Raw genomic sequence first — 12,409 nt, 5'->3', positions numbered from 1 at the left:
CCCGTCTCGGCCTCCCAAGGTGCTGGGATTACAGGCTTGAGCCACCGCGCCCGTGCTGGCGCACACCATTGATCAGGCCATATAGCTGATGACTAGAGCTTATTGTGACTAACTCATACTTGTTAAGCCACTGTGGTATACTTGGAAGTTGTGATGGTATATTTTACATGTCTAGTTGACTGGCCACAGTACTCAGATATTTGGCTAAACATTACTCTAGAGCTTTCTGTGAAGGTTTATTTTTTTTTACTTTTTTTTTATTTTTGGGAGACTGACATTTCAATCAGTAGGTTTTTGAGTAAAGCAGATTACCATCTATAATGTGGGTGGGCCTCATCCAATCAACTGAAGACTTTAATAAAAATGTCTTGACGACCCTAAGGAACAGGGAATTCTGCCAGCAGACTACCTTTGGGTGCGAACTGCAAACATCAACTCTTCCATGGGTCTCCAGCCTGCCTATGCTACAAATTCGGACTTGCCAGCCTCCACAATCCCATGAGTCAACGCCTTAAAATAAATCAATATTTCTAAACAAATAAATATATCAATATATGCATCTATATGTATTCTATTGGTTCTGTTTCTCTGGAGAATCCTGACTGATACAGCTGTAGGAAAAAGAGCAGCTTCAGCACAAATGACAAAAGTCCGAGTGTGCTCCTTACACACTAACAAAACCAGCGGGAGTGTGACCGGAGCATTCTAATCCGGGAGAATGTTGGATGCTCTTGATGCTTGGGCCCAAGAGAAAGCAGCAAAGTCACTATCTGGTTAACTATCCAGTTGAAAGCCTGGAAACAGATGTGTCATGGCTGATGAGGGTGGTCAACAAGAGCCGGTGGGAGAAGTCTCGTATGTGGGCCTGTTACTCTGCATAATTCCCAAGGAGCACATTCACCACCAGCTTCCGCACAGAGACGTGCCAGTGCTGCAGTGCGGATGCTGCGGGTGTCAGAACTCAACCTGCCCTGCTTGTAGCCTATAACTCAGTCCAACCCTCTTAATACAATCCCTGGTCCCTGGATTGAGTCTGTCCTAATTGAAAAGAGTCATAACAATGACTGACAGCATTTAGTATACACTAATCCATGTTTACTACAACAAACCTAATAAACTGTATCTGTATTTTAGGGATGGGGGACTAGAGAGCAGAAATATGTTTTAAAAAATAGTTCCAATAGAGGTAATACTGATTATTCAGAAAGCAGGTCCTCACACCAGTGTGTTCGAAAGATATCTCTGGTGATCTAACAGCTGGGATAGCAGGGGTTCAGAACCAGAAATAGAGCCTAGTTACTCTGTTAATTTTTCTTTCTTTTTTTTTTTTGAGACAGGGTTTCACTCTGTTGTTGCCCAGGCTGGAGTGCAGTGGCACAATCACGGCTCACTGTAGCCTCCACTTCCCCAAGTGATCCTTCCATCTCAGCTTCCCAAGTAGCTTGGACTAAAGGTGTGTGCCACCATGCCTGGCTAATTTTTGTATTTTTAGTAGAGATGGGGGTTTCACCATGTTGCCCAGACTGGTCTCGAACTCCTGGGCTCAAGTAATCCTCCTGCCTCGGCCTCCCAAAGTGCTGGTATTATAGGCGTGAACCACTGCACGTGGCCACTTTTTTCATAGTAGTGAGAAAGTGAGCTTCATCTGCTTACCGAGAAGTTTTGAATTCAATCTGCATTTCGTTGCTTTTGCTTCAATTGTGTTAATGATTTCCACTGGAAATTCATTCCCAGCAGCTGGCACTGATCAAGGTGTTAGTAAAGAGAGAACTTCTCCCAAATACAAATATGATTTCTTCAATATGCTTTGTTTTGCTTGGCATTTTAGTTTCATATATGGCAGAGACTCCTTCATTGTAAAAGAAAAGCTATGATAAGCTATGATAAAGACAGAGAGTCAAGGGTAAAGCCTTGCACTTTTCATATGTACTCACAAAGTTCCCTTTCTTCACTTTGGGACAGTTTCATCTTGAAAGGTGGGAGGAGTGAGGGAAGAGGAAAGCAGGGGTTATGGATTCCTATTCATGGCTGGTGATACAGCCAAGGTGTGGGGTGGAGGTCGCGGGCTTCTGTCTCTAGCCCGGCTGTTTGGAAAAGAAGTGGAGGAATAATGGATGACGAGTCCTTCGATGCAGGCAAACTTTAGGATTTATTTTCTTTGAATTTTCAAGTTTTGAGTTCAAGTTCCTCTCACTCTGAAGGCGGAAAAATTAAATGAATGCCAAGCTTACAACTCTATGTCTCCGCATAGGAATGGGTATCTCTAATCACGGTTTCCTGGCAGCCCAGTGTAGAAAATGTGAGGAGGAGATAAATAAAAGGAAACAGAGAGAAGCAACTGTAAGGATAAGGAAGTGATCACTGATTTGCAGATCCAAGACCCTCACTCAGACAATTAGTGGCACTTGAACACAACTGGAAGCACCTATAATTAGTATTCCCCAGGGAAAGTAAAAAATACATTCTCCTTTACAGTGGTTTCAGAATAACACTTTGTTTCTAGCAATAAAATTGTCTGATGTTCTTGAAGACCACAGAACTTCTATTGATCAGAGTGGTTATGATTTTATTTTTTATTTTTTGAGACAAGATCTCACTCTGTTGCCCAAGCTGGAGTGCAGTGGTGCACCCATGGCTCACTGCAGCCTCTCCTGGGCTCAGGTGATCCTCCCACCTCAGCCTCCTGAGTAGCTAGGACTACAGGCATGCACTACCATGCCTGGTTGACTTTATTTTTTGTTGAGATCTCACTATGTTGCCCAGGCTGGTCTTAAACTCCTGGGCTCAAGCCATCCTTCCTCCTTGGCCTCCTAAAGTGCTGAGATTTCAGGTGTGGGCCACCATGCCCAGCCTGATTATGATTTTAAAGAAGAAACAAGGCATGTGCAAAAGTTCCTCATTGTTATTTCACAAGGCAGGTGGGCGAGGGACCATGGGAAGATTGCTGGCAGTGGACACGGGACCCGTTTGAGTTCTCCGAGGGGGTGAGAACACTTCTGAACATTGGCCAAGCTCAGTGGCAGAGCCTCAGGCTGCTCCATGCATTTCTGGTGGTAGTTGTTTCTGCCTTTGCCTCAACCTGTTTCTGTTAGACACGGATATTTCAAAACTTTGTCTAAACCATCATACCGACTTCTAGTTTTAGCAGATCTCCTTCCTAGACCAGCAAAGATTTTTAAAAGCTTACCTTTCAAAGTCCTGGCACACTGCTTCTCAGAAGGCTGAGCACGGCGAGGGGGCCCTGGGACGAAGGACTCAACGTGGACACAGTAAAGAGTGTTTGGCTCCAGCCACGTGAGCACCAGCGTGTGGTTGGTCACACACTGGGACCACTAGGATAGGAAATTGCAAACACTGGTTAGAGCCAGACATTTCTGGGACCACCCCAGACAAATAACTCTAGAAGGAAATAAAAGACCAAGCCACCATTTAATCCTTTACTATCAGTATAAGCTGTTTTTTTTTTTTTTTTTTTCAGCAACAGTTTCAATATACTCTTTTCCTTTAGCGCAGCAGAGCATGGTCAGGAACTGGACCGATGCTGGGAAGGATTCTAAACAACACACGGATAGCGTTCTTATTCATTGTCCTGGATCCTGCTCACATTATCTTTTCTTCTTGGAGAAAGGCTGTGCAAGTGAAAGCTCTCCATCAAAGTCAAGTGTACATTCTCTCTACACTCCAATAACAACACCATATCCTGTCAACAGAATTTCTGTAAAGAAGATCTGAAGTTGGTTCTGTAAAATTTCTGTATAAAGGTTTCAACTGTATTTTGTGCAGCCTACCTTTTGAATATCATGACTTCCCAGATTCACACACAGAGAACCACGGCATCAGGGTTGTTTGTTCCCACATTAGCTACAGAGTGGTTCATGAACATATACCCCATTCCATTTCAGGCTTACCGTTCTGTTTGATTTAGTATTCGACACAGACACATTATACTTCAGATTGGAGTATATTTGTTGCATGGAAACAGGAAGGTCTTCTGGATTTCTCTTCCACTTCTCTGGAGGTGTTAGAACAACAGAAATTGATTTCTCATCTGTAGTCAGTGCCACCTCTGGTGGGCCAATTTGTGCTTAAAGTGGGAAGAAAGAGGGTATTATGTTCAGATGAAAAATTACCTTAGATAAAGCTACGATATAATCCTACTTGGATCGAGGCCCTAAAATACTTTTTTTTTTTTTTTTGAGATGGAGTCCTTTCCCTATCACTCAGGCTGGAGTGCAATGGTGCGATCTTGGCTCACTGCAACCTCCGCCTCCTGCGTTCAAGTGATGCTTCTGCCTCAGTCTCCCAAGTAGCTGGGATTACAGGTGCCCAACACCAGGCCCAGCTAATTTTTATATTTTTAGTAGAGATGGGGTTTCATCATGTTGGCCAGGCTGGTCTCGAACTCCTGATCTTGTGATCTGTCCACCTCGGCCTCCCAAAGTGTTGGGATTACAGGTGTGAGCCACCATGCTCAGCCTTAAAAGACACCTTCTTACAGGAGATGCCTCAAAACGTACAAAGGTGGGCCTGAGTTATGCCAAATCTTGAAACCATTTCACAAGCCTGATCCAATGTTAGAACAGCAAATTAAAGTGTTCTATTTCCTTAATCACATGCATAAATAGTAGATGGTTAATACAATCAAAACTCTTTGTAACATTTATGTGACTTGAAAAGTTGGTGATAAATGACAACATGATTTGATAAGTGGAAAATCAGAGATGTGATTAGAATGATCTAGAACAGAGACCAGGCGATTTTTATCCTAAAGGTCTGAACAATAAATATTTCAGGCATCGCAGGCCATATGATCTCTGTTGCACTACTCCATTCTTGTTGTAATGCAAAAGCAGTCTAAGGTATCTATGTAAACAAATGAGTGTGGGTTGTGTCCCAATACAGCTTTATGAATAGACATCAATATTTCAATTTCCTTTACTTTTCTAATGTCACAAAATATTCCTTGGATTTTTAGAAACTATTTAAAAATGTAAATACCATTCTTAACTCTTCACCTGTAGAAAAACAGAAAGGGGGTTGCTGGATTTGTCCCAAGGGTAGTTTTCTGGCCTCTGATCTGGAAGGGCTCCCGCGCTAACAGAGCGCTTGCAGAGCTCATTATGGCAGCCCTGAGTGGGTCCTTCATGACTGAGTCAGCCATAGGTCAGGGGATGGCAACATTATAAAAGTAAATACCAGGAAGAAGTTGCCTTAATTCTGAGTTACACTTGGAAATGACATCATCACACTACCAAGTTCATACAAGAAGAAGCATAGTTGGATAATCAGGACAATCTTTAATCAATCTTGTGGAGACATTAATAGTCCATAAACCCACATTAAATAAAGTCGTTTTGTTCCTCAAACAAACTTCCACTAAGTAGCTTCCACTGAGTAGTAAGACAAAGTCAAAATTTAATATCATTGTCATTTAGTATCAATTTTGGATCTGGGAGAGATCTTAGAGACCACTTGGCTAAACCTTTCACTCTAAAGATGAGACTCAGGCTGGGTGCAGTGGCCCATGCCTGTAACCCTAACATGGTTAGTGAGAAGCTGAGGTGGGAAGATAGCATGAGCCCAGGAGTTTGAGACCAGCCTGGCAACATAATGAGGCCCTGTCTCTACAGTCAGTCAATCAATCAATCAATCAATCAACCAACCAATAAAGGTGAGACTCAGAGCCAGCAAGGTTAAGGACTTTGTACTGTTCAGTCAACCCACTGGTCCAGAATAGCGTCAAGCAGAGCACCTTCCTCTGGGCAAGGCTGTCTGTGAGGCTGAGACTGTTAAACCTGATATTAATGCATGTTTAACTGACCATTGCAATAATGGCATTACTTACTTTCTAAAAAAGGATAGAACCGTCCACTTTCAGCCCATTTGGAACAGTTTGTTCCCCAAATGGCCTTAACTTTGGCATAATACTGGTGTTCGTAGTCAGAAGTTTCAGCAGAAAGATCACAGTAGGTTCTATTGATATTTCTGCATTCTGATTTATTCAGCCATTTCTTTTGCCCATATCTGCTAAGAAAGAAGCTGAATTAATAATGAGGTGCCCTCTATGCTTTACAATAAAAAATGTAGTCATTTGATAAAACTGAATGGAACTGACGACCTTCTCTTCAGAAAAACAAAGGTGCCTGTCATCGAGATAAAAAAGAATCCACTTTTGCTGTGGGCAATTTTTTTCATTAGCTGTCAGGAACATGAGTCAGAGTTTCTGTAATCACCTTTCTTTCTGTGAATTATAATGTGGATAGTATATTTTGAACGCATATATTTTATTGTTATTCTTTGGCCACAGTGAAATTTTTACATATTGTGTGATCAATTCTTCTAGTAATTATTTATGTAGGTTTTTAGTCTACTGTGTACACAAGGTCAGTTTGATGGATTGTTTGAAGAACAGTTCGTCATTTTTTTTCTTGGAAGAAAAATTACTTTGACGTTTTCAGCGCATATAAAAATCTAAGCATCAATGATTCTAGGGAAAATACACGAGGCTGGAGTGCATACAGAAATCTGCATTTTTGATAATTACAGTGAGGATGATAATATTGACTAGGTTGTTCATATTGATTTTTCTTTTCTTTATTAAAAACACAACCCCCATAGCAAATAGGGAGGTGGCAATATTTTTAGCCCTTTTCAGGTGGGAGAGACTGAAGTGTAGAGTTCAGGTAACATATGATAAGCTAGTGAAAGGGACAGGGGAGGTGTGGGAAAGGTGATGGGTTACACGTGGCAGCCTAGGGAGCAGCTGAGAGGACACTGCAGTGGTCTAGGGGAAGATGTAGGTCACTTGGACAAGGATGGGGGCAGTAGGATGAATAAGGACAGGACAAAAGCAAGAAATATTAGGAGACAGGACTTGGTGATAGAAAACATGTGACAGATTAGGGAAATGAAGGTATTAAGGACGCCGTCTCTTTCTGTCTAGGGCAGATGGGTGGAATGGTGGTGATATTTACTACGATAAAGAGCACTGAGACAGAGCAGATTTGGGAAATGGATGGTGAGGCAGAGCAGAAGGGAAAGAAAACACATTCACTTTTGATGCCTTGAGCCTGAGTATGTAACAGATATCCCAGTGCAGATGCCCAGTGGGCAATGGGTCTCAGGAGAGACATGTGAGTGGGAGGTAGGGATTTTGGAGTCAATATCATCAAACTGCTCATTGAAGGCACAAGGATGAATGAATGATCCATGGAGATAAAACAAAGTCTAGGATAAAATTTCAGGAGCGTCAAGATTTAAAGGCTGGACAGAAAGAAGGCCTGGAAATAGCAACTAAAGAGGGATGAGAAAAAGACATATCATAAAGGTCAAGGGAAGAGTGTGTCTTGAGAAAGAGGATATGTCCATGTATTGCCAAAGCTTAAGGATATTTTCTCTTTTCAGAATATGGCAACAGATTTCTGAAAGTAGATGTTTCCCATTTCCTAAGTACCATACCTACCAAAAGACATCAGAAATATAGTCAGATCTTACTGATCAACTTCTCCATCCAAGTGATCACTGTTACTTAGGGGCTTTCAATGTTTTTTTGACTATGATCCACAGGGGAAAAATACATTTTACATTTTGATTCAGCTCACAAAATATAAAACTAACATATTAAAACAAAAATTGTGCAAGAAAATATTTAAACTTTACCACAGGCCTTGCATTCAGTTATTTTTTCATTCCACTCCATTCCACACCATTCCATTCCTTTCCATCAAAAATAATGTCCCTCAACATTCATTTCATGAATCATCAAAGAGTCTTGAGTTGTGGTTTGAAGACTATTGCCATTGCCTATGTGACCCCTCCCTCCTCCCTCCTCAAACTTCCTCACTCTGGCAAAGGCAAGGCAGCTTCCCATGACAATACTGATGCAGGAGAAAAGGCTCTTTACAAGATTTTCAGCAAAATAAATGAATGATGACCAGAATCACTCAGCAAATATTCCAGTAATGACACTCACACATGGCAAACAGCCATGTGGGGCCCTCAGTGGTCTCTGATTTACAAGCTTTATCTAATCTAATTATCATAACAACCCTAGGGGGTAGGTACTCTTATTTTCATCCTGTTTTACAGATGAGGAAGCTGAGGCTCAGGAAGATTAAGGGATCCACTCAAATTCATATGACTAGTAAAAGGCATACCTGGGATTTGAACCATTCGTCCCTGATGCCAAAACTTCTGTTTTTAGTGCTACGTTCTATTTTTTGCATTAATTGTTTTGGTGGATAAAATTTAAACTTTTGTTAAATTTTCATCTTGGAAACAAACTTCACTCAAAAGTATAAACGTATAATCTGTAACCTTCCCAGCTAGGTTCATAGCTTGGCTATGAACTGGGGACCGTCTGACTCCAGAGCTGAGCTTGGAGCCCTCTGGCAGGGAAATATGCTGCCCTATATTCCTGTCCCTCTTTCACATGCACAGGCATGTAAGAACTCCAACATGGCAAGCTTCTTTTTAAACACATATTTTTAAAAGTTGCACAATCTAAGTGATCTGCTCACACAGAGCAGTGATGACTATTTTTTAAAAATCCCTTTCTGAATCACATAAAAAATAAAGGACAGAGCAAGCTCTTTGCTCCACCTAATGGATAAGGAGGCAAGGACATGCTCGTGAGTCTTTTCCCTTTGCAAAGCAGTTTCTTTCCTCTAACACTGGCTCCTGAGAAACTCCTTGGAAATGAGAATGAGGTTCTAGATTTGAGGTCACTGTGAGTCGCTGCTGAAGTCTTTCATTGGTTTTAGTGATATGAATTTGATTTTCAAAGACAAAACTGACTTTATTCTTTTTTGAAAATATGGTAATGTTTTTAAATTCAAACAATCAAACAATTCAGAAAGTATAATCATAAGAGAAACAAATCATCCTAAAACCCATTACTCTGGAACATTTCGTGTGCATGATTCTGGATATCTCATTTTGCTTCTGTATAAACAGAAAGACGATATGATAGCAGAATAGATGGACAAAAATTAGATTATACCATATATATGGTTTTAATAAAAGTAGTCAATTCAATGTGCCTTGAACTTTGATAGAAAAAAGAAATTGACATGAAATTAAAGGAACTGTAGAAGTGCAAATGTTTCTCACCACAAGAGATATTTGTTCCTAAAAGAGCTTTTAAATTAAGAAAATGGTTTGTGAAAAATATTGAGAGGTTAATTATTAAAATAATAAAATATTGTTATTTTAGATCACATTTAATGGCTTCTGGCTATGAAAATCAGTACACTTACAGTCCCCCCACCTTTCCATCTTATATTATTGTTTAAATTCAGATTATTTCTAAGAAACTTCATAATTACATTTCCATCACTATTTAGTCTTAGTTCCATATTCAGATAAATTCAATGCATGCTACCAGTCTTTTTTTGTCATCACTAAGTTCTTCTTTTGGGTTTGTCTTTATCTCTCTGTTAGCTGGAGGTCATCTTTAGTTAGTGCTCCACCTCATCCCCCAGGAAGGTCTCAGAAAAGTGATCTCCTGGGTTCCCACCTGCTTCCAAACACAAGTCTACTGAACTTAGTAAGAGTCTTAGGTCACACTTGTCTTTTCCTCAGAAAATGTATTCTATTGAGTGTTGCCAGATTGAAATTCTCCCTTTCTCCCAACTTGAGTTCCGCTTTTGCTAAAATGGCCATGAATCATTTAATTATCTTAAAGTCCAATAACCTCACCAGGATGTGTCTTGCTATTGTTTTTACCATTTTTTTTCTAGACATACCACACATTTATGATACACAGTTCCAAACAGTCTTTATTACCTGTTCAACCATTACTATCACTTAGCTCTAACAGGTTTTCATCTTGATACAGTATTTTTATATTCCAGCATTTTCCTAAGCTCTGCACACTTCCTAAAAAGACATGTTCTTCCTGCTGTCTTCGAATCTCTTCTTTCACTGTTTTCTCTTCTTTGAGTTTTACCTTTACAGATCCTGTTGTTTATGCACTCTAACAAAATTATGGACTGTTATGTGTTTTAATTCTTCCTTACTTCCAGAGCAAAGCTTTCTGGAAACTTGTATTCTTTTTTCCTCTTTCCCTCTTCCAGTAATTATGAATAGGTGCTATGCTAGTTCCTTTGGGACTATTACTGTTTGAATGGGGCCAGCTGTTTGTTGAACAGGCAAATGGACATAAGAATAGGGCTCAGATAATGAGCTTTTACTCTCCATAATTTTTGTTTGTTTGTTTGAGACAAGACCTGGCTTTATTGCCCAGGCTGGAGAGCAGTGGCATGATCTCAGCTCACTGGAACCTCCACCTCCCAGCTCAAGCCATCCTGCCACCCCAGCCTCCCAAGTACATGGGACTACAAGCACGCACCATCATGACCGGCTGATTTTTGTATTTTTTGTAGAGATGGGGTTTTGTCATGTTTCCCAGGTTGGTTTCGAACTTGTGAGCTCATGGGATCCACCATTTTCGCCCTCCTAAGGTGCTGGGGTTACAGGTGATAGCCACTGCATCCGGCCAATGCTCTCCATAATTTTAAACTTCTGTTTCCATCCAACACCCTCTCACTGAATCTATTATTCCCTTTGCTCCCTGGGAAATCTGCCTGCCCTCAGGTTTTGGGCTGCAGGAGGCTGACGTTTTGGGCTGCAGGATCCCTTCCTGGGCTGCCTCCCAGCCAGTGCTACCTCCCTTTCCTCCTGCCTCCGGCTCACTCCCAGCTTCTCCCTGGGCTGTGACAGGGCCTCCACAATGGACATGTCCTGTGTGCCTGATTTCTATTTTAGCTCCTCCATCTGTGACATTCTGTGGCACCCAACTGGGGCTCCATGGGGACATTTCCTTAATTTCTGGTGGTGGCGATCCTTAGATTTCCATGCTCTCAGATTGTTAGGTGGGCCTCTTAGTACTGTGACACTTATTTTGTGAAATCATTTCCTGTGATTGGAGATGGGAAGGTATAGGTTTGCTTTCAGTTTCTGTAGCTGTTTTTCTTCGGATTCCACAGGATTTGGCTTGGATGGTTCTTAGTTTGTGGTTAGGGTTGTGGCCATTTCCTTTGTTTCTCTGAAGATGGACATTGACTACCTGTTTTGCATTCTTTCCTGCTTGCAATGAGTTTTGAGGGCCAGATGAAATGTCTGTTCACTGCTATCTTTAAGTGCAACAGCTGATCGCACAAAATGTGCATGTGGTTTCAAGGAGTCTAAGGATGCCTGTAATTCCAAACAGCTTAGAAAAAATTCAGAGATGATGGATTGCCTTGTTTGCTCAGCCACCTAATAATGTTTTGACCAACTTCTTTTCTGTCTAAATAACCTCGCCTTGCCTGAGCCTCCCAATGCCTCTGTCTCCATGAAGAAACTGTTTTCTAATTTAATCTTACAAAACATCAAGAAAACTTAACCTGAAATATCTAAAACTTTTCTCTTTTTCAAACACATTTAATACCGCAGAGAGTTTATCTTTGCACAATTCACAGGAGTCGGAGTCTTGTGTTTGTAAGCTAGCCAAAAGGAAAAGAACTTACATGAAATACTGCACAGTGTAAGTAACTTTAAGTCCTTGAAGACACTCTGGTGGATTCCATTGTAGGACATTCTTCATGTTGATGGATAAGAAGGTGATGTTTGCAGGTTTAGGCAAACCACCAGAGATACAGGGAACTGAAAAAGGAGCAGAAAGGAATTGAAGTCTTAGTGGCAGAAAAGGAAAACATGATTCCTGTAGTAGCTAGTCTCCAGAGATGGCCCCCAATATGGCCTTCCAGTATGTATGCCCTGTGTAACATCTCTCAAATGCAAAAGAGAATGTGGCAGAGGTGGCTCTGGGACTAAGCCAGGACTTTTGCTTTTCAAAAAAATTTCCTGAGTTGCTATGTAAAATAACAGCTAACTTGCTGAGAGATTGCACGAAGAGAGGCTCAGTTGTCCTGGTGTCCCAGCTGAGCCCAGCCTTCCAATTAAGAGGCCACAATGAAGTCACTGTGGTCATTCTAGCCCCTTCTGTCACAGACTGAAGCTGCATGAGAGACCTTGCATGAGATCAGCAGAAGAATCATCTGGCAGATGATTGGAAAGCAAACCCCAGTTAATCCCCAGAATTTTAAGAAATAATAAAATGATTGTTTTAAACCACTAAATTTTGGGGATAGTTTGTTATGCACTGCAGAGAACCAAAACAATCTTTTTATTAAATGTTAAAATAAAATTTAGAGTAGGTGACCCCGAGAGGCCAGAGTTTCAAAGGTGAGAATTGGGACTGCCTTTACTAAAGAATATAGTAAAGCAATAATTAGAAAAGGAACCAATGAAATAAGACAATTTATTTAAATAAACACTGATATGTTCACATAGGTGCACTCTAAGAAAAACTGTATCCTAAAGGATTAATTTATAGAAATCCTTGTGGAGAAATGGTAAAGAATTG

General features: G+C 40.9%; 1 protein-coding gene across 2 annotated transcripts in view; it reads right to left on the bottom strand.

The window, feature by feature from the left end:
- The window catches only part of IL20RA (interleukin 20 receptor, alpha), a 40,398-nt gene that overhangs the window by 4,392 nt on the left and 23,597 nt on the right, over nt 1-12,409 (bottom strand). The window contains exons 2-5 of one of the 2 annotated variants that reach the window (XM_011962084.1): nt 11,511-11,646; nt 5,846-6,024; nt 3,909-4,084; nt 3,188-3,332 (exon numbers count right to left, since the gene is read on the bottom strand). In XM_011962084.1, coding sequence (XP_011817474.1) covers nt 3,188-3,332; nt 3,909-4,084; nt 5,846-6,024; nt 11,511-11,587 — 577 coding nt within the window. In that variant the 5' untranslated portion in view covers nt 11,588-11,646. Of the gene's footprint in view, nt 1-3,187; nt 3,333-3,908; nt 4,085-5,845; nt 6,025-11,510; nt 11,660-12,409 lie in introns of those variants that run through there. The other variant, XM_011962085.1, reaches the window with a different exon arrangement.

This window comes from Colobus angolensis, unplaced genomic scaffold, assembly GCF_000951035.1.
Source record: "Colobus angolensis palliatus isolate OR3802 unplaced genomic scaffold, Cang.pa_1.0 Scaffold58, whole genome shotgun sequence".
In the NCBI taxonomy this organism is placed as follows: Eukaryota; Metazoa; Chordata; class Mammalia; order Primates; family Cercopithecidae; genus Colobus; species Colobus angolensis.
Note: the sequence above shows the minus strand (reverse complement) of the source record. Positions and strands in the feature narration are given on the sequence as shown.